This window comes from Lutra lutra, chromosome X (genome assembly GCF_902655055.1).
Source record: "Lutra lutra chromosome X, mLutLut1.2, whole genome shotgun sequence".
NCBI lineage: Eukaryota > Metazoa > Chordata > Mammalia > Carnivora > Mustelidae > Lutra > Lutra lutra.
Genome location: NC_062296.1, coordinates 97,648,645 through 97,671,896, shown reverse-complemented (window position 1 = coordinate 97,671,896; position 23,252 = coordinate 97,648,645). Strand labels below are relative to the sequence as shown.

General features: G+C 47.1%; 1 protein-coding gene across 1 annotated transcript in view; it reads right to left on the bottom strand.

The window, feature by feature from the left end:
- Positions 1 to 23,252, bottom strand: part of PRKX (protein kinase cAMP-dependent X-linked catalytic subunit) — an 86,925-nt gene that overhangs the window by 28,033 nt on the left and 35,640 nt on the right. The window contains exons 3-4 of the mRNA XM_047715226.1: positions 16,080 to 16,343; positions 604 to 723 (exon numbers count right to left, since the gene is read on the bottom strand). Of these exons, the coding sequence (XP_047571182.1) occupies positions 604 to 723; positions 16,080 to 16,343 (384 nt within the window). The remainder of the gene's footprint in view (positions 1 to 603; positions 724 to 16,079; positions 16,344 to 23,252) is intronic.

Sequence of the window (23,252 nt, the reverse complement as noted above, 5' to 3'; positions counted from 1 at the left end):
TCCTGGCACCTCGCAGACCGGCTGGCTGTGAACTGCATCAACAGAGAAGAGCCCTTCCTCCGTGGGACCACGAGGAATCCCCACATCTAGGATCTCTAAGCAGGGGAATGTTTGCTTTATGTTTCTGGTAGAGGAACATCATACCTGCCGCGTGCCTCTGCCAGGCTGGACTCCTCAATCACGGTGATACCGTGGTGCCCATTCAACCTCTGCTGTCCAGTTGTGCGGAAAGCAGAACCTTGCTAGCCTCACGCCAAGAAAGTACGGGCACACGCTCTCCTTTCTGGCATGTGACTCATTCATAAAGTCCTAAATCGTATGCAATTTATGTATCTTTATCAACACATACGGTCATTACCTGAGCTCTCTGCCTTGCTCCAAAAGAGCCCATCCAAAAGACATAATATTATAGTCATGGGAGGCAGGGACATTTAGACAGGAGAAAGGTTCCAAATGTTGGGGCTTCCCGTGTGTTCCCACTGCTGTGCTGGCATGGGGAAACCAGCATGGGAGGACATCATGGGTATCTGCCACCAAAAGCACTAGACGTCCAGCAGCAGGGGAGGGAAGCAGTGGAGAGGACGCACTGACCCTCCTACTCACCCCGAGTGCATCTCAAAGATCAGGATGCCGAGCGCCCACCAGTCCACAGCTCTCCCATGGCCTTTGCTCTGGATGACTTCAGGGGCCAGATACTCAGGAGTTCCACAAAGGGTCCACGTCCTGGGGACAGAGAAGGGCATAATGGAGAGTTAGGAGAGCCGAGTGACTGCGTGTATCTCAGAAGGACTGAATGTGACAATGATGTCGGTGATTACCACGATGCCCTATGCCCACCCCGTGGACACACTGTGCTGGACAGAGACGCCGCCGTTGTCTTAGAGGACTTGTTCCCTTACAAACACTCATTAACCCACACAGAACCGAAGGAACGTCCTTGGTATCCCAGCCTCACACTGTGGCTGTCGCTTACTGTGGTCTACTTAAACACAAAAATGCCACGGTACCTGTTTTCCCATGAAATGATACGGGAAAGAAGTCAAGAATTCACTCACTAAGCCGTCATGAACCTACATGTCTTCTCCATCAACGAGCTAGTGCTTGCCTCCAGAGGAAAGGCAAACCCACCACTAATGGCCCTTTCCACTTGCTCCCAAAAACCTATGATGTGTTTTCAACGTTTCTGTAGGTTCAAGGTCATTTTCATCTCACCAGTGGCTTCTAGAAATCCTTAGGTTAAGAGACACTGGGATATTTAGGGTTTAAACAGGGTAGGGGCCTTTTTCAAAGGACTGTCTCTGCAGAAGGGCAGACACTTGCCAAAAATTTAGCTTCTAGTCTCACCTCGGGGACAGTGGGCTAGAAAAAAGGGATGCTGACCCCTCCCACCCCCACCAAAACTGGAACCAGCCCAGACAGTGGAGCTTCTCAAGGTCAGGTGTGTTGGGTTTTACTCTGGTCACCCCTCCCCTGTGCTGTCTCGGATCTCTCTTTTTCCCAAAAGGTAAAAATGGAGCTCCTGTCCTCTTGTCGTTATAAGAGAATTCTCCTTATACTTAAAAAGAGGCACTATGTCTCATTAAAACATAGATGTGTCACAGGTGTGTCACCTTTCTGCTGAGATCTTACGCTCTATGGAAAACGCAAGACCGACTGTCTTCATTTTCTCCCAGTTCACATACCTCAGCATGGGGGTGAACCAGAACTCACCTGTAAAAAAGACTTTTTTTTTTAAAGGTAAAATTCCGAGTATCATATAAATAAGTCCTGAGATGTAACGAATGGCATGTTGACTGGCTAATAAGACCGTGTTTCACATCTAAAATTTACCAAGAAGACAGAACTTATGTGTGTTCCCACCACTGCAAAAAAGTGGTAACCAGGTGAGATGATCAGATGTGATCACGAACTTGAGTGTGGTAATCCCTTTACAATCTGTATTAAATCACACTATGCGCCTTTTGGAAAACCATATTGTACAATGTCAATATGTACAATTTGTCGATCATACCTCATTAAAGATGGAGGGGGGGAAAAGTGATGAGGACACAGACACGCACAGAGGGAAGACCACTGGGGACACAGGGATGGCACCTACACTGTACACTAGGTACCACATGAGGTGACCTGAAACCTGGACAGAGGCTCAGAACAGACCCCTTTCTTGGGAGCCACTGTGGGACCAGGGCTCTGCAGACACCTTCATTCCAGAGCTCCCAACTTCCAGAACCGCGGTAGAGTACCGTTGACCGAAGCCCGTCAGTCGGGGAGCTGTAATGGCAGCCCCGGGGAAGGAACGCATTCCCCACCACACCGTCCACGCACATACTTTACCCTCCTTCCAAAGCACCTGCGGGCTCGTCCCCGCATGCTCGATCTGGCACACTGTGTTGTCTGATGGTGGGGGAAAGGCAGACATCTAAAAATACAACTTCGGAGCTCAAGATGGCCGTACTGATTTCCACGTCTGTTTCTAAACAGCTGACCAGCCCTCACCCGCTAAGACTTTGACAGATGAGAGCCCGTCTCTAAGGCGGACAGTGGTGGCTGGGGAAGAGGAAGGTATGGGGCTTCCGCGTGTATGGAGTTCAGGTCCTCCTTGTGCCTTTGCTCCTTGGTCAGCAGGAAGGAAAGAGTCCAAAACGGAGACCACGTCACGCCCATTGGGATGTGACCCAGAAGGGCAAGCGAGGATGTGGGGAACAGGGATCCCTCATGCATGTCTGGTGAGGAGGCAAGTGGGTGCAGTCACCGTGGAGGACAGTATGGCGGGCGCCTGTGAAGTGAAACCTAGCATCATCGTACGATCTGTGACGCCTTCCAGTGTACACCCGAAGGAAACAAAGGCAAGAGCATTGAAGACATACTTGCACACCCATGTTCAGACCAGCGTGACTCATCACGGTGGCCCAAAGGCAGGTGCCAACCAAGCGCCCATCAGTGGATGAATGGATCAAGAAGACGGGGTCCAGTCACACCATGGAATGTGATTCAGCCTCAAAAAGGCATGACATGGACCCCTGCTAACAACGTGGATGAACCTGGAGGACATGCTGCTGAGCGACCTCAGCCAGACTCAGAAAGACAAATACTGTACAATGTCATGCGTACGGGGTCTCCAGAGCAGGGAAATGCAGACAGACAGAAAGGAAATGGCGATGCCAGGGGCTGGGGGAGGGGGTGGGGATCAAGTATTTCACGGGGACAGAGCTTTACTAGGGAAGGGTGCAAAATTGTGCAGAGGGATGGCAGGGATGTTGCAGGATACCACAAATGCATCTGATTGCAGTGAACCATGTCCTTCAAAATGGGGAAGACAGTCAACTTTATCCTAAATATACTTTACAACTATCTTTATTAAAAAGTGCAGAAGCAGAAGAGGCCAGGCAGAGCAGGGTGTCCTCCAAGGAAGGAAGATGCAAAGACAAATGTCTGATGAACAAAAGTCAAGGAAAGGGAAGCAGGACCTCGGCAGAGGCTGGACAAAGGCTGGGTTTGGAGAGGGCCTGGGAATCCGTCATCCTAGAGAGACAGCTGTGTCTGGTTGGCGCTCTCCTGCCAGGGTAAATGTTGTGTGGGGTTCTCTACTTAGCGACTGAGACCTTGAGCTCGAGGGTAGACCTGCGCCCTTTTTGCCAATGTATGGGGCAGGTCCTTCATGCTGGACTCCCAGGCTGGTGGCACACCCAAGGCTGCCTGAAGCTAGCTGGAAATCGAGCTCTGGGCTCATGTTAAGAGCAGGTGAGGTGGCCACAGGTCATTATATATGCATCAGGTACAGCATCTCCCCTTGCATCTGGAAAGGTGCGTTTCTTTATGGCTCCGTCCTAGCATAAGAGGCACAGGGGGAAGGCTGTGGAACCTTCTAGCTTCTGAACTTCCCTACATAGCCCAAGACTTGTTTAAAGGAAGGCCCTCCTGCAAATGGCCCCGGTGCATCGTGGATGTACACAGAGACATAAACATCTAGAGAGCTTTGGACGGTGGTCAACATGGAAAGAGGAGACAAACAGCCCCTTATTCAGAGGCCGTGGGTCCAGGCTGTGAATTATCCATGCCCCCGGTCGTCTCTCCTTCTGCTCACACAGCTCTAGAAAGCAGGCAAGGTTACACCTGATGTTCTCAGTGCTCAGTGTTATCAGTTCCACTGTGGCGGGGACGGGAGGCCGCATTAATGAAAGAAAGACCGGATTCTCTGCAAGGTATGTGTATTGAACTGCTCGTGTGTTCTTAACCTCCCATCGCCTGCCAGGGCATCTATATAGGGGCAAACCCTGTTCCCCCAAAAGTAGTAAACCCCAGAGCCTGTGAATGTGATCTTATTTGGAAATAGGGTCTTGCAGATGTAATCAAGTTAAGACAACGTCATATTGGACCAGGATGAAATAACTCAGTAACTGGTGTGCTTGTGAGAAGAGGGAGAGACAGAGAGATCTCTCTCTGAGATCCCTACCTCACAGTGAGCGGGCAGCCACCTAAAAAAACCAGCAAGAGTCCTCACCAGCAACCAAGATGCCCGGCACCCTGAGCTTGGACTGCCAGCCTCCAGAACTGTGACAAATCAATTTCCTATAAGGTAGTCAATCCTTTCAGATTAGGACCCAACTCTCTTGACCTCATTTAACCTTAATTACCTCCTAAAAGCCCTATCTCTAAATACAGTGGCCTTGGGAGGGTTAAAGCTTTAATACATGAATTCTGGAGGGACATAATTAGTCCATAGCAATGGTGGTGATAGTGATGGTGGTGATGATGGTGTAGATGGTGATGAGGATGAAGGTGATGGTGATGATGGTGATGATGGCTGATGGTCAAGATAATGATGGTGAAGGAGGTGATGATTTTAATGGTGGTGATGATAGTGATGATGATGTTGGTGTTGGTGATAATGATGGTGTAGGTGGTGGTGATGGTGGTGATGGGGATGAAGGAGATGGTGATGGTGGTGATGGCTGATGGTCATGATAATCATGGTGAAGGAGGTGGTGATTTTTTTTTTTGGAGGTGGTGATTTTAATGGTGGTGATGATAGTGATGATGATGGTGGTGGTGGTGGTGGTGGTGATGGGGATGAAGGTGATGGTGGTGATGACTGCTGGTCATGATAATCATGGTGAAGGAGGTGGTAATTTTAATGGTGGTGATGATAGTGATGATGATGGTGGTGGTGGTGATAATGATGGTTTAGGCAGTGATGGTGGTGGTGCTGATAATCATGGTGTAGGTGGTGATGGGGATGATGGTGGTAAAGGTGGTGACGATGGTGATACTAATCATGGGGACGATACAGTCAAAGCACCTTATGTCTACTCAATGCTTAGCATGTGCCAGGAGCTGCTGGAAGGATTTCTTTCCAATTAGCAGATCCACCCATTCTTAGCAACAATCCAAAAAGTGGGAACAATTCTCACCTCCAAATGAGCAAAGCAAGGCATACAGAGGTGCGAGACCCCTGGGTGGCTCAGTGGTTAAGCAGCTGCTTTTGGCTCCAGTCATAATCCCCGCATCAGGCTCCTTGCTCAGCAGGGAGTCTGCTTCTCTCTCTGCCTGTCTCTCCCCCCACTTGTAGTCTCTCTGTGTGTCTCTCTCTGACAAACAAATAATATTTTAAAAAATAAATAAATAAAAGACACAGAGAGGCAGTTACATGCCTGACCTGAGCAGCCCAACAGTATTCGCGGTCCTACTGCAGCAAGTCTCCCCACAGCTCCCCTCTTCATTCTTCATCCCTGCTCTGATGTGATGCTCCCATTAAGAGAGACCGATGGTAACAGAAAGAAATCGGAGTGGGCAGTCACAAGATACCATCACTGGGCAGTTGTGGGAACGTGGGCAAGTCATCTTCCCCTCAGGGCTTCTGACTTCTCATCCGTACAATGAAGACGTGGGGTGGATAAACTCTAAAATAGTGTGTATGTGTGTATGTGTATGCACGCTCATGTGAGAGAAGCAGACAATCTGACCGATTCCAGGATCCTGGGCATGTCCCACCCCTGCTGCGTCTACATAGCATCTGGGAGTAAACTGGTGGTTTCTGACACACCAGTGCGAGGGGAGGCAGGAACACCATGAGGTAGCACGGGCAGACAGGCAGGGCTCAGGACGGTATGTGGACATGGCCCTGGATCCATCTATCCTGTCTTGGGGCTCTACACTTTGACAACACAAGGTAGCTCATATATGTGAACTCACACGCTACATGGCCTTTTGCATCTGGCTTCTTTCACTTGTGCTAACGACTTACCAGGTTCACAGATGTTGTGGCTTTGTGACTTTTCATGCCCGAATAACCATCCGTGCGATGAATATATCTTCTGGTTGCTTTTAACCAGCTCACACAACAGATGGTCTAGTTTGGAGGGTGCAGTCCAAATATGTCTGGAAATGGCCAGATGCTGAATATATTGAACAGATGATATATTTTTACTGCACAGAGACTAAATCGGTATTAAGAGGTATGCACTGGGACACCTGGGTGGCTCGGTCGGTTGGGCGTCTGCCTTCGGCTCAGGTCATGATCTCAGGGTCCTGAGGTTGAGTCCCACATTGGGCTCCCTGCTCAGCCGGGAGTGAGCTTCTCCCTCTCCCTCTGCTGCTCCCCCTCCGCTTGCATGCTCTCTCTCTCTCTCCCTCTAACATATAAATAAATAAAATCTTTAATAAAAATAAATATAAGTATTTATATATATTATATTTATATATATAGTATAAAATAAATGTAAAAGGCATATACTGCTGTCCACAGTAGCCAAACTATGTCAAGAGCCCAGATGTCCATCAACAGATGAATAAAGAAGATGAATAAAGATGAATAAAGAAGATGTGGGGTGTGTGTGTGTATATATATACACACACACCATATCTTCTTTATATTTTTACACACACACACACACACACACACACACACACATATATATATATACACACCACACACACACAATGAAATATTACTCAGCCATCACAAAGAATGAAATCTCACCATTTGCAAAAACATGGATGGAACTAGAGGGTATTATGCTCAATGAAGTCAGTCAGTCAGAAAAAGACAATTATCATATGGTTTCGCTCATAGGTGGAATTTAAGAAACAAAACAGATGAACACAGGGGAAGGGAAGGAAAAAATAAAATAAGGCGAAATCAGAGAGGGAGACAAACCATGAAGAGACTCTTAACTCTAGGGCACAAACCGAGAGGGTTGCTGGAGGGAAGGGGTTGGGGGACAGGGTATCTGGGAGATGGGTATGAAGGAGGGCAAGTGGGTGATAACACACTTGGTGTGTTCGATGCAACAGATGAATCGCTAAACTCTACTTTGAAACTAATAGTACACTCTATGCTAACTAATCGAATTTAAATAAAATAATTTTTTAAAATGACATATTCTGCCAAGTGATGCTGTCTTGTTCTATTTACTCCCAAGCCCCCCGTTTACTTTACAAATAAAGTGTTACTGGCACACAGCCACATTCATCTGTTTACATATTATCTCTGGCCATCTGTCTCTGCAGCCTCCCAGAACCCTGCTCCTGCAGCATGAGGACTGCTGTAGACAGGACGTAAACAAACTGTGTGAGTGTGTGCTAATAAAACTTTATTTACAAAACACAAGGGGTGGGCCAGATCCCATGACCTGTTGTTTGCTGAGCCCTGGTGCAGAGGAAAGAATGAGAGAGAGAAAGGGATGGATTTCAAAGCCTGGCTCTCATCTAACACTCAATCTTTTATAGCTTTGGTTTTTATTTTCATGAAACAAAGTCCCTCACCAGTTCCACGACTTAACTTGGGCTTGGTTCTCTGGCTGGTTTCCTAACAAAGGGATTAAAACATCTGAACCCACATCTTGGGCTGGAACATTTCAACTACAGGGTTGCATACCAAGGTCAGCTATGAGCAGTACTGCAAGGACTTGCTTCTGTGGATAAATGCCATGGGTAGGGAGGGTTTCCAGGTAAGCAAAGAGGTACAAAAATAATTCATAAAAACTAAGTAAAGACCCATGGCCTTAAATACAACTACTGAAGTTGGGACTCATCGTTTGCTTTTCTCTTGAAAATAAAAAAAAAAAAAATGTGATTTTTAATTCTGTCCCCCAGGAATTCTTTTTTTTTTTTAATATTTTATTTATTTATTTGACAGAGAGAGAGATTACAAGTAGGCAAAGAGGCTGATATTGAGAGAGGAGGAAGCAGGCTCCCCGCTGAGCAGAGAGCCCGATGCGGGGCTCGATCCCAAGACCCCGGATTCATGACCTGAGCTGAAAGCAGAGGCTTTAACCCACTGAGCCACCCAGGTGCCCCTGTCCCCCAGGAATTCTTAGAAGCAATGAAACCCCCACAGTGAGGAGCACCTCTTGTGGGGTCTTCCAATACTATTTCCCACCAACAGTGCCCAGAGTTCCTTAAAGAAGTGGTGACTCCAGGACAGAGGAGAGACATGTACAGCGACCCGGGGCTTCCTATATTCAGTGAATGCAAGGAAGTTGTCAAAGCCAATGGGATGCTGGCAAAAGGGTCCAGGGGCTCCTACAAAGATGGGACCGTTGTTGCCTTTTTAATCAAGGCAAAATTCATAGAACATAAATTGTGCAATTTTATTAACTTTTTAAAGTTTTTTTTTTTTACTAATCTCTACCTCCAACAGGGGTCAGACTCATGATTCCTGAGATTAAGAGCCGTGACTAATTGGAAGAGTACTCTTCTGAGTCAGCCAGGCACCCCAAAATTTGCCATTTTAAAGCAAGTCATTTTGGGCATTTGGTGCATTCAGAATGTTGTGCAACCACAACCTGTCTAGATCAAAAACCTTTTCATCAACCTGAAAGGAGTCTGAGCCATTATGTGGTCACTCCCTATTAAGAGGAGGACAATTTAAACATGGAGGAGGAAAAAAAAAAGATTACTTTGAATTAAAAACACATGCGATTGTGTGTTTTCTGAGTGGTAACAGTATTTAAAAAAAAAATGCAATGGCCCCATTTGAGGTCACTAAGGGCCAAGGCCATTATTCTGGAAACCCTTAAATGAGCTGAATGAATGAAGGACAGCCTGCCTGCTCTCGTGAAGGGCAGTGTTTGAAGGTCACCCAACGGGTGATGAGGGGAAGGGGCTCTTTATAGACAACTTCTACCTGAGAAATGCAGAAGGACTAGCCGAGAGACAGCATCAGCATTTTGCCATTTCTCTCAGAATGTGGGCACAAGCAGTACCCCTGGTGGGACATCAGACCACAGGTCACCCGGTGATGGTGACAGAGTGGACAGTGGGAAGGGAGGGCGGGCAGAGAACAACCCTTGGACCCACATACACAAGGACAAGCACCTACTATATGCTTCTTGCTATCAGGCAAAAGGAACAACAAAAAGCCCATCACCGTCTGCTTCTCAAAAGCCAAAAAGAAAGGAAGGAACAGAAGGGAAGATCCAATGAGCCTGAATTTAATCTAGTTCAAAGATCTAACCACTAGCTCACAAGAAACACCAGGGACAGAGGAACAAGGCAAAGAACACCATGAAGAAGCCACCCACCCAATCTAGATCATGAGGCTTCCTATGGGGCTCAACTCCAGTTATTTCACAAATAAATGGGACTGGTCCAAAGGGGAAGCTGAAATGGGTAGTTTATGGATTTAATGGAGCACAGAGACAAACCAACCAAATGCAATGTAGATACCTTGCTTAAATCTTTGTTTACGGAGAAGAAAAAGACATTTTTGAGACCTGGGGAAATCTGAGTATTGACTGGGTGTTAGATGATGGTAAGGAATTTTTTCTTATATTCTGTAAGATGCGATCATGGCACTGATGTTATTATTACTTCTTTAAATCATTATCCATGAGAGCACGGTGGGCACTTGCTTTAAAATAATACAAAGCATGGAAATTTGGGAGAGGTAAAGAGTCAGATAAGGTGCCAGAGCTTTGATGCCTACTGAATCTGGGTGATGAGCACACAGGATTTCAGGTAAACTATTCTCTGCTCTTGTGGATGTTTGAGAACATTAAGTAACGGTTATCAAAGATGGGGTACAATGTTGTTTATCCCTGGCAAGAGGCCAGGCATGAGGACCCAAGGACCCAGGATAGCATTCAATGTCTCACCTAAATTTTTAAAAAATACAACAGAGGGGTGCCTGGGTGGCTCAGTGGGTTAAAACCTCTGCCTTCGGCTCAGGTCATGGTCCCAGGGTCCTGGGATCGAGCCCCACATCGGGCTCTCTGCTCCGCAGTGAGCCTACTTCCTCCCCTCTCTCTCTGCCTGCCTCTCTGCCTACTTGTGATCTCTGTCAAATAAATAAATAAAATCTTAAAAAAGAAATACAACAGAATAATTTCATTAAACGTATCGGTGGTTTTGTTTTAATCATTTTAGAAAATGAAAAATAACCCCAGTGTGTCCCTTATTCTGTTATACAGGCTACGTGTATAATAGCAAATATGTGTGCCAAATACTTCTGTACAAGAAAAGGAGCTGTCACTGTAATTAAACAAGAGTTCCATAAGATTACGTTGGACGAGGAAAAATCCATCCGTTATCCAGAACCTAGGGAAAAGCATGAGACTCGGAGTTACCATGAGCAAATGAGTATGATTGGTAGAGGGAAGAATATAGAATTGTAATGGGTTTAACCACATTGTGTGCCCTGCTGTTAAAAAAAAAAAAAAATAGAAATGTGCGTTTCTCAAATACGTGTTCAAAAATATTACTGGAGATGAAGCTCTGTTTGGTTCCATATGTTTTGTCGTGATCCTGGGGATGTTTTCTTTCCATGTTTACGGAAATGTCATGTCAGTTGTTGGAATCCCGAACTGGACGGGAGGCTGGGCATATGCGCCCATGAGCATCACATCACCTGCCCTGGCCTAGAATGGAGCGACCTCATCGATCAAACCAAGAAAAATACACAAAAAGAAAGAGGGAAATGGTTTTGCAACCGAAAAAACGGTGAAAAAAATGAAGTTCTTTGGGGCTGCCTGGGTGGCTCAGTGGGTTAAAGCCTCTGCCTTCGGCTCAGGTCATGGTCTCAGGGTCCTGGGATCGAGCCCCACATCGGGCTCTCTGCTAGGCAGGGAGCCTGCTTCCTCCTCCCTCTCTCTCTCTGCCTGCCTTTCTGCCTGCTTGTGATATCTCTGTCAAGTAAATAAAATCTTAAAAACAAAAACAAAAACAAAAAAGTTCTTTGTAAAAGCAATATGTCAAAAATTAAAACGATAATTTCTAAGAAGCAAAATATCAACATGCTAATGGGGCCTCTTTTCCAAAGTTTAACATCTTTTTTTTTTTTTTTTAAGATCCTACATATTTATTTGAGAGACAGAGAGAGTACAAGCAAGGGGAGAGGCAGAAGGAGAAGCAGACTCCTCACCAAACAGGGAGCCCAATGCAGAACTCGATTCCAGGACCCTGGGTTTATGACCTGAGCCGAAGGCAGACGCTTCACCGACGGAGCCACCCAGATGTCCCAAAGTTCAACGTCTTAAGTTCATGAATTGTTTGATGCTTTGTACAAAACCACCATCATGCACTGAATCTTAAATCCACATACCAGATTCACTGCAGAGGAACACGGCTCCCCAAACTTATCCTCATGTGAATTTGTGAAATATTTTTTTTAAAGATTTTATTTATTTATTTGACAGACAGAGATTACAAGTAGGCAGAGAGGCAGGCAGAGAGAGAGAGAGGAGGAAGCAGGCTCCCCACCGAGCAGAGAGCCCAATATGGGGCTCGATCCCAGGACCCTGGGATCATGACCTGAGCCGAAGGCAGAGGCTTTAACCCACTGAGACACCCAGGTGCCCCCGAATTTGTGAAATATTTTACACCTGGTGGGTTTGAATCAGACTTTCAAACTAAAAGGACTTAAAAAAAAAAAAAAAAAAAAAAAAAAGACGTACCATATACCATGTGCTACCAATAGGGGGCAGCCTCGACATTATAAACCCATTATTCTGCGTTAATAAGGTCTTCTTCCTTCATAAGGTCATGGAAAACCACTTCATTTTTATGTGCTTTATTCTTAGAAAAGGGTAATAGATGACATCCTATAGGGCAAAACCAGACTGAATTTAACTGCCTCACAAAGCATCCCTAGGACGGCCTCTTTCTTAAATACCATCAGAGACATGAGTCACTTTTGTGTAAAACTGCTCACCCACACAATCAAGTTTCTCATTAATGCAGACGTTTTCATAATACGAGAAATGCAATAATCACCTCGGCCAAGCCCACATCATCAAAAAAATTTTTTTTTTAATTTTTATTTTTAAGTAATCTCCATACCCAGTGTGGGATTCGAACTCATGTTCCTGAGACCAAGCCCTAAGCTGAGATCAAGAGTTGGGATGCTTGGGGTGCCTGGGTGGCCTAATGGGTTAAGAGTCTGGCTTCAGCTCAAGTCATGATCTCAGGGACCTGGGATGGAGACCCCATTGGGCTCCCAGCTCAGTGGTGAACCTGCTTCTCCCTCTCCCTCTGCCCCAGCTTATGTTCCCTCTCTTGCTATGTCTGTCAAATAAATTAAAAAAATAATAATTATCATATGGCTTCACTGGTTTGTGGAGCATAACAAATAGCATGGAGGACAAGGGGAGATGGAGAGGAGAAGGGAGTTGAGGGAAATTGGAAGGGGAGGTGAACCATGAGAGACTGTGGACTCTGAAAAACAATCTGAGGGTTCTGAAGGGGCGGGGGGTGCGAGGTTGTGGGAACCAGGTGGTGGGTATTAGAGAGGGCACGGATTGAATGGAGCACTGGGTGTGGTGCAAAAACAATGAATACTGTTATGCTGAAAAGAAATAAAAAATTTTTAAAAAATTAAATTAAAAAAAATAAATAAAATCTTTAAAAAAAAAAAAAAAGAGTTGGTTGCTTAACCCATGAATCACCCAGGAATCCCTAAAACTTTTGTTTTTACTAAGTATCTCTACACGCAGTGTGGGGCTTGAAATCACAACCCCAAGATGAAAAGTCACACGCTCCATGGACTGAGCCAGCCTGGTGCCCCAAAGAGGTGTATTTTCTAGATGGTCCTGTCCAGCATGGGAGCCATATGTACTTTTGGAGCACTTACAATGTACTAAGGAATTAAGATTTTAACCTGCTCTTAATTTAAAATTACATTTAAAACCCAATACTCGATGCAGTTACGGAGAAAGTTTCCGGTATTTTCGGAGAGCCTAGGCATGTGAGTCTTGTTTTTCCGGCTGTAAATGTTATGGACATTCAATAAAGATGAAGTATTTCTGATGAAATTATTGGACCCTAATAGGGATGCACCATACAGATAAAATGCACAAGGGATTTCAAGCACTTAGCAGCAGAAATTCATGTAAATCCTCTCAATTTTTGTAGCGATTATATACGGAAATACTTGTATCGGAACTATGCTGAATGAGGTAGGCTAGGTTATTAAATGTCTCCTTTCTTTTCTCAAGATTTTATTTTGAGGTCAGCTGTATGCCCAACATGGGACTCGAACTCACAACCCTGTGCTGAAGACTGGCACGTTCTACCAATTGAGCCCCCCATGTGCCCTGACATATTTACTTTTTAAAACACGGCTTTGTGAAGAGTTTAAATCATACATGAGGTGTGTGTTGTAATTGCACAGGATGGCACTGCTCTACGGGTTCATTTTAGGAGCATAAATTACTCAGTGTGTTCGGGGGAACAGAACATGTGTCCTGAGCCTTTTCCGTGGAATATTTTAGGACGTGTAGGTGTAATGGTATCAGCAAAAGACAGCCCTGTCTCCCCCTCTGTCTCTGTCTGGGTGTGTGACTCTCTTCCCCACCTAACTGTACCAAGCGACCAATGAGCCAACTGTGGAATATAGGAAAGAAGGCTCCCATTTTAGTGGAGGGGGAAAAAATAATAATAACAACAACACAGCAAAATAATCCAAAAAACAAAAGAAACAAAACCTTAGAAAACTAAAGTATGACATGATGAGAGGTCTACACAGCGTATAAGATAGTTTCGACACCCATCTTTATATCCTTCTTCCCGTTACTCATGTCTTTGGACTAAAAAGTGAAGAATTCCATTCAAACCTTTCGACCCAAGACAAGCCCCCAGGGCTTCACGGGAACTCCGGCTTCAATGCATGGGATTTACAATCTTAAACTTTCCGTGTATTCTCTATACAAAGGCCACACTCTTCCTAATGTAGGGAGACGTTCCCTATAGACCATGACTCTGGAAGACCCATGGACATCAACACTTACCTGCTTTCCATCAGCCTCACTGAAGCTGAAGGTTACGTATTTTAAATCACACACATTCGCTGGAAACATTCTCCCAGAGCTCGAGGGCAGTCTGGACTACTGGGCAAAGGACATGAAGAAGATGTTTTATGCCCCAACGCTGTTACGATTTCATTTTATAGGACTATTCGTGAGGAGATCCACCAGGGCAAAGGATGGTGAGAACATCTGTTCCCGTGAGCCCAGGGTTACAAATTGACAATAGAGAACCCAGCTGACATAGAAATCTGTGGGCACGGGGTATGGACCCTGCCTTCACTGATAGACAAAAACAGTAAACGGATAATCTACTTGGTCGGCAAGAGGACTTTTTCAGTGTTTCGTTACTCTGAGAAATAAAAACCCAGATGGGACATTATCTTAAAGTGACATATGCTGAATGAGGTAGGCTGTCTTATTAAATGTCTCCTTTCTTTTCTCAAGATTTTATTTTGAGGTCAGCTGTATGCCCAACGTGGGACTCGAACTCACAACCCCGTGATGAAGACTTGTGCACTCTACCGACTGAGTCCCTCAAGATGAGCCCGCCAAGATGACCTCGTGTGTAACTTCTTCTTGTCAAAGATGGTGAAAGGATCATGTCCACCTCAGACCCCTCCCAAAAGGCAATGAGGAACAACAGGAAGAAGTTTTTTGGGGTTTTGTTTTGTTTTGTTTTTTAAGATATTATTTAACAGAGAGAGAGAGCTCACAAGTAGTCAGAGAGGCAGAAGGAGAGAGAGGGGGAAGCAGGCTCCGCGCTGAGCAACGAGCCTGATGCGGGACTTGATCCCAGGATCCTAAGACCATGACCTGAGCCGAAGGCAGAGGCTTAACCCACTGAGCCACCCAAGCTCCCCAGGAAGAAGTTTTTAGAAAGCATAAAGCATGGGGCACCTGGGTGGTTTAGTTGGTTAAGCACCTGCCTTTGGCTCAAGTCCTCATCCAGGAGTGCTGGGATCAAGCCCTGATTTGGACTCCCTACTCAGCAAAGAATCTGTTTCCCTCTCTCTCAACCCTTCCCTCCCTCTTCTGTTCTCTGTCTTGCTCTCTGCCTCTAATAAATAAATAAAATCTTAAAAAAAAAAAAAAAAGACACGAGGATTCAGAAGGGGCAAGCAGACAGCAGGACAAAATTTTGGAAGCTGTCCCAGGAGCTGGACCCCAAAAAATGGAACAAGCCAACCCGAGTGCTGGAAGGGGTCTTCTGCTGAGAGTGGAAATGAGCTGGGCGGGGAGGGGAGAGAGCTCCTTGACGCACAGCAAAAGCAGGTATAGGATTCTGATAAAAAGAGGAAGTCATCTGAGCGACAGCACCGCATGCCTGCCAACTGCGATGATCAAAAAGGCGAGACAAGACCGGTGACAGCGAGGACGTGGAGGAAAGGGGAACGCTCACGTCGTTGGCGGGAATGCAAACTGGTGCATCCACAACTGCAGACCACGGCCTGGAGGGTCCTCAAGACGCTGAAAAGGAAAGGACCCTACGACCAGCAACGGCACAGCTGGGTACTGACGTGAAGCAAATGAAAACAGTACCGTAAAGACATCCTGGCACCCCCCGAGCTCACCGCAGCGTTACCGACAGCAGCCAGGCCCTGGCAGAAACCCACGTGTCCACTGACAGGTGAACGGAGAAAGGAAACGTGGTCTACACGGACCAAGGGCTATTATTCGTCCTTGAAAAAGGACATCCCACCATTTGCAACCATGTGGATGGACCTCCAGGCCATTCTGTCGAGGAAGGTAAGTTGGACACCCAACAGGAGCACACATCCCCATGGAACCCAAAAAAACACGGCACTTGGTGGGGATGGAGGGAGAATGGTGGCTTACTTGTCAACCAGCTTCTTGGCAAAGCCAAAGTCGGTGAGCTTGATGTGCCCCTCGCGGTCCAGCAGGATGTTCTCGGGCTTCAGGTCCCTGTAGACGATCTCCCGGGAGTGCAGGTACTCGATGGCGCAGACGATCTCCGCGGAGTAGAAGAGCCCCGTGCTGCTGGAGAAGCGGCCCCGGTTGCGCAGGTAGCTGAAGAGTTCGCCGCCGGGCACGAACTCCATGAGCATGTAGAGGAAGCGGTCGTCGTGGCACGTCCAGAACCTGTGAGGGGACAGCGGCAGCGTGGGAGTGAGCCCAACGGGCATTAATGATGTCCTCCACGCGGACCGGGGCGTCCACGCAGAACTCCGGACGCTAAAATACGCAAGCGAGCGAGCGTTAAAATCTGCTAGAGACAGAGGTTAACAGACGACAGGAAAATAACCAAGAGGGCTCCTGGGGGACTTGGTTGGTGAAGAGTCTGCCTTGGGCTCCAGTCATGATCTCAGGGTCCTGGGATTTCTCCCTCGGCCCCTCCCATGGGCTTGGGTTCATGCTCTCTCTCAAATAAAGAAAATCTTAAAAAAAAAAAATCTCAGCCCACAGGCTGAATGGTTCACTCAAAGATGATGCGTGGAAGCCCTAATCTGTAGGACTTCAGAATGGGAACGTATGAGGGGATAAGGTCTTTGAAGAGGGGATGGAGGTACAATGAGGTCAGCAGGGTGGGCTCTGATGCCACAGGACTGGGTCCTTATAAGAAGAGGAGATGAGGACAGACATGCACAGACAGATGACCCTGTGAAGACACAAGGAGAACAGGGTCTACACACCAAGAAGGAAAGTCTCAGGAGGAACCGGCCCTTGGCCCCACGTGGATCCCAGACTCCCAGCCTCCAGGACTACAGGAGATAAATGTGTGTTGTTCAAGCCCCTCAGTCTATGGGGTTTGTTCGGGAAGCCCAAGCAAATTCATGCACATCTTAGGGAATCACCCCTGGTTCGGCAACCCAGCCCTGTAATCGAGACGGGAAATATCCAGACCACCACCCAAACACCGGCCTGGGTAAGGCAGTGATTAGTAAAGTCCTGGAGAGTCAGAAGAGTCGCTTTGTCCTTCCAAAGGCACTCAGAGCTCTGTTACTGTCAGGAGAAGCGGTGGTGGGGAATGGAGGGGGGCGTGACAGAAGACGCCAGCTCCTGTCTGCTTTCAAGACGTCTTGGCCAAAGGAAACAGTAAAAAACACATTGCAGGGAGATCAGCTGTGATGGAGGATCAATATTTTCTCATACAGGAGACACAGGGAGAAGAGAAACGAGGTCAGCAACTATGCTCTGCATTGTGGAGAGGACTAGGAAGTCCCCCAGTATAAGCCGCCCCATGGGATGGGGGACACACAGGACGCTAACCACAGCCATGCTAGTGTGTCTATACCGTAAGGCTCCCGTTGGCGTCTTCTGGGATCAGGACACTAGGGTGCTTCCCTGCAGAGTTGACTCCCCATGAGCTGTGTCTATCTGGCCTTCACCAAAAATACAATTATGCCCAGAGAACCGGCCATCCCTGCGGGAGGATGGTCATGGCACCTGCTCTACTAGAGGGTCTCACCTGCCGGGATGGGCATTTCAATAAAATAAAGTAAAATGGGGGGAGGGGTGGACAGCTTGCCATGACACGACGATTAACTCAAAGGGAAACCATAAAGGGGTAAGCCTATCCAGTGATCAGGACACGTGGGAGTTAAGGCAAGTTAATAAAAACAAGACGAGCGAGAGAAAAAAAATCCCCATCACAGAAATGAAAAACTGTGCTCGGCTCAAGGAAAGCAGTTAAAAAAAGAATGTTTGGTTTGTTAATCACGGTGTTTCCACGTATCAGCAAAACATGGGTCAGATGTACAAAAGGCTTTCAGGAAATGCACGTGGAAACCATTCGGGGTTGCTGTTTGGGAAGACACGTACCCACCAACGGGCTTTTTGCACAAACACCATCGTCTCTCCAAGCAACTAACCGGCCGGAGGTCCCTGTTTTCAGTTACCGAAGGTTTCGCATCTGTGTCCTGCTTCCCCTTCTTGCTTCTGGCAGCTCCAAACGCTCAAGATTTGCGGTCCAGAGGCACGAACGGATACAGGAAGCAGGAACGCTGCTTTGGGGGTTTTGGTTGCTACTGCCACTTCCTGGAGAAATCCTTTGCAGTTACACAGACTCTGTGACCAGCCACAGGCTTCCTACCACTTCAAGCCCAGAGGGGTGTTTCCTTTCTGCCCCATGCTCAGCTTCTTGATTAGTATGGCAGGAACATTTCCTTCCCACGATGCTTCCATATAAATGCCCAGTATTTCAAATGCATATGGCGGCCACACTCTGCTCTCCTGGGGGAGCTTGGAATCCAACAACGACTTCACCACTCTGGTGGGGAATTATGTTCTAGGGTCCAAATAACACGGGAGTGGTGAACTTAAAGAATGAACCTTTCTGGAGGCTGGGGAACGTTCCAGATTACTCCTGAATAAGAGGAGTGCCAAACTGAGTTAGAACTGATCAGAAAAGGCCTCGTGTTCCAGAATTTGGGGGCAGCACGGAGCCCTGGAAATGACCCCCAATGGTCAAAACTAAGTCATAGCAGTTTTGTCGAATTTCACTGGAAAGGTAGGAAAATATGCAGAATCCCGGCTACCACTCAAATACATTAGGTACATGCATGTGTGCGCTCACACATGCACACACACGCACACTCACCAATTAGTATGCACCCATTTTCTGGATATATTCTACAGCCACTCCTACTGATCCACAGCACAAATAATAATCTACTCACATCCTTTCTCAACGCTTGAGAACAATGCATCAGCCATGTTGGAATGCAACCTAATTTCACCCTTGGAAGGCATGGTAGATAACTCACCATGGGGGAGATGACAACGGGGACAGGGGAGTGAGGATTAATCAACCAAATGGAATGCATCAACCCCTGAGACAGGATGGGTGGAGACCAGGAGATTCGGGCAGAAGGAGTGGGGCTGACGATCTCAGAGTCCATCAACTGGGCTCCAGAGGAGTTGAATCTCATCCACCGGTAGGTTTATATATATATAAAAATTGGGACCTGGTGTCTATTGTTCTGCTCCCAATTCCAAGATGTGTTGTTCTTTTCCCCACACTACCGAGCAATTCTGTGACACCAGCTGGGTGTCCTACAATTCGACTCCATTCTCGCGCTGTCTATACCCGGAGACAGCAGGAGATCTCACAGGGGAAGGGTGCACCCTTCAGTACTCCCCCAGAACACACAATTCTGATGCCAATCACAGTCCATGTCCTGTGTGTCTGGTAGAGCTGCTATAGGTTAGAGGTTCCAAACTCTCCTCCTTGGGTCCCAATAATCTGGCAGAGGGGCTCCTAGAGCTCAGGAAAACATGTTACTCACTGGGTCATGGGTTTACTATACAGAGATAAAACTTAGGCAGAGCCAGATGGTGGAGACGCAGAGCATCAGGTGTGGGGAAGGTTGAGAACCGGCCATCTGTGTCTTCTCCAAGTGATCCACTCCCCCCAAATCTCCCCAAGCTCCCCATCCCGGAAGCTCCCAAACACTGTTCTTCTGTGGTTTCAGGGAAGCTTCAGGATGATTAAATGACCGCTCATTGGGAATTAACTCAGCCTCTAGCCCCTCTGCCCCTATGCAAAGGGACCAAGAATTCCAACCCTCCAATTATAGGATTGGTTCCCAGGCAACCAGCCCCTGCCCTAGGGTGTTTTCCAAAGTCACCTCCTTCACATAACAAAAGCCACCTTTGTCATTCTTATCAAAGAGGAAATTCCAAGGGTTTTAAGAGCTCAGCGGCAGGGACAAAGACCAAAGGTCTATAATCAGAATATCACCGTGACAAAAATCACAGACAAATGACTGAGTGGGGAGAACTAGCCCTATAGACACTTGTAGCCCATTTGTTGCACAAATCTCTCAATAAAATCCAACAAAGTGCCAACAACAACCCAAAAAATGGCACTCTATCTTAAGTGGACAGCCAATCCTACCTACACATATCACAGTCCAGTGCCACCCGTCACCAGACTCCTTGAGAAGTAAGTAACAGCTTTCAAATAAATATACTCTGTGAAGACTCAAAAACTGAGACTATGGAAAAAAAAAAATTTGTGGGGGCCCAGGCTCCCCTCCCTGTCTTTTCTCAAGTCCAATAAATATCCTAAGGGGGGAAAAAAAATTCCACGGGCATCTTTTCCTCAAATTTGCATGAATTAGACTTCTCTTATATGGAGAGAATGGGTAACATTGGGCATAGGAGTAAGAACCAAAATATTTTAGGAGATGATGACGTTACTATTCCAAAAACATTGACAAGCATTAGGTCATCACTTGTGGCTTGTGGGAAGGGAGGAGGAGTCCAGGTGGCCCTACATGAATTCAAATCTGGTTTTAGAAATTGAGAAACAGTAATAAGGACATCAGCCAAAGCACTGGTTAATTCATTCCCATTCTTTGTAGGACTTGGCCCCTTGTATGGAGTCTATAAACAACAAAACTCAAGGGCAAAAAGACACAAGTGGGTTTGTCACCAGTGGTATTGATGAGGGAGCAGGAGGCTGGCTGAGGACAAAGCAGAAGCTGGCACCAAGCACCCCTCTCCACCTGCTCCCCCAGGGAATATGTGTAACATTCCTCGGGCACCCCTCACCGCCATAAATGAGAAACAAATAGTTAACTTGCAGAGATCACAATCCTGCAAGACAGGAATCTCCCAACTATCTTGATATTAATGGCTTGCTAAAAGACAACAGTGGTCTCCCAGCACCCTGTAGGCCCTCTTTAGCATATGAAAACTCCGTTGAAACCTTCCTTCCCCTCACCTTCACCCACCCCCATGGTGCATAACCTGCCATCCCTCACAACCCGGGGCAGCAGCTCTTCCCCACGGGTCCTGTCCCCGTGCTTTAATAAACCACCATTCTGCACCAAAAATGTCTCAAGAATTCTTTCTTGTTCATCGGCTCCGGACCTCAGCCCACCGAACCTCACCTAGGTTCTAGAACTTCATCAGTATGAGAGAAAGAGGCATTCGTGGATCTAAAGTTCAGTATGTATTAGGAGTCTCGCTTGAGTACTGTAGATCAACAACTCCTGAAACACAGCTCTATCCACTTCCACATTCAACTTGCTCTTTGCTTCATATACTAGGTAATTTCTTTTTTTAAAAAAGATTTTATAGATCCAAAAGAGAGAGAGAGAGAGAGAGGTATCACAAGTGGTAGGCAGCAGGTAGAGGGAGAAGCAGACACCCCACTGAGCCGGGAACCCAACATGGGACTCAAACCCAGGACCCTGGGATCATGACCTAAGCCAAAGGCAGACGCTTCACAGACTGAGCCACCCAGGCACCCTTACTGGGTAAATTCTGACCAAGGACTCACTGTGGCACCAGGCAACAATCTGGATACAAAGCAATGGAAAGGGGAGGTCTAGCGTTGACGGTCTTGAGACTTGCAGGTTAACTGGGGAGCCGAGTGTAAAGAGGAAACACAGGATGGCAGGAGGGAGTCAAGAGCGGGTGGAAGGGGGGACCCGCAGGCAGGATGAACCTGTGGCAAAGGAGGCTATCCAAGGACATCCAAAAAGCCTGGAAACTGAGGCACAAGGCCAACGCTGGGACAACTCTGTGGCAAAGACCTTGAATTCTATCATATGCACACAGGGAACCTCCCTCTCCCATGGGATTTGACTGCACAGAATTGCCCAGGTCAGTGCTCACGCCAAAAGGAAGCCCTAGCCTGGGATCTGGAGTGGATGCTCGGGAGAAAGAGAGGGATATGGGTGAGCTGTAGTAGTAGCTCACCCACACTACACTGTGTGTAGTAGCTTCTGCGAAGATGCCACTGAACTAGACAGATCTGGACGGATCTGGTGACATGATTTACAACAGGAAAGGGCAGGATCCCAGGCTGGAGTGTCCACAGAGGCAAAGAAAAGAGGATCCAAAATGGTGCCTGGGAGGCTGGAAGGGCCATTTGGGGAAACCAAAAGGAAGTACTGATTGGGGATAGGAGGCCAGGAACAAAGTCAACAATTCATGTTTGGACAGAAGGACTCTCAATTGTCTGGGAGGCATCTGAGCAGGACAGGCCAGGAATGAGGAGGACTCCAAATCCAGCTCAGGGGGAAGCTGGGATGGAAGAAACAGCATGGCTTGGCTAGAATCGTTAAGTCCAAAATTCGGAACAAAGGGGTCATATGGGGATTTCTGGAGCACGTGCACACCCACATACACACCTGCCCCGATGGAAATGTCCTAAATGTGTCCTCCCAAAATCCCCCACAAGGGATCCCCACAAAGGTAAGATAGAAATAGAGGGAAGGGTGTGTGTAATATACTGCGATAATGCCCAAACCCAGTGTGGGTGTTTGTGTGTGCACATGCACTTGAAGGACACAAAAGATCCATATCAGACCGCCCATGGGATGATCTGGCAATGAGGGAGGGTGGGAAGCAGATAGGAAAGCCCTGCATGAGGCAACCTGAAGAAAAGAAAAACCGAAAAGAGAAAATCTTAAATCTCTCTACCAAGAGGAAGGAGATAGAATTAGAAAGTGAAAATGCATTCAAGCAGTTAAAGCAGGGACTGGAACAGACACTTGCACACTGCAGGTTAGTAGCAGCATTATTTATGAGCCAGAATGTGGAAGCCATCCAAGTGTTCCTGGATGGATGATGGGTGGGTGGGTGGAAGGAAGGAAGGAAGGAAGAATGGATGGATGGATGGTTGATGGGTGGATGGATGGATGGATGGGTGGATAGAGGGATGGATGGATGGGTAAATGGAGGGATGGGTGGGTGGGCAGATGGAGGGATGGATGGATGAATGGATGGATGAATGTGTGGATGGATGGATGGATGGATGGATTGTTGATGGGTGGATGGATGGATGGGTGGATAGAGGGATAGATGGATGGGTAAATGGAGGGATGGGTGGGTGGGCAGATGGAGGGATGGATGGATGCATGGAGGGATGGATGGATGGGTGGATGAGGGGGTGGATGGGTGGATGACTGGATGGGTGTATGGATGGGTGGGTGGATAAACAGCATGTGGTCCATGAATAGAATGGAATATGACTCAGCCTTGAAAAGGATGTTTCCTACACCAGCTATGACGTGGATGGACCTTGAGGACATG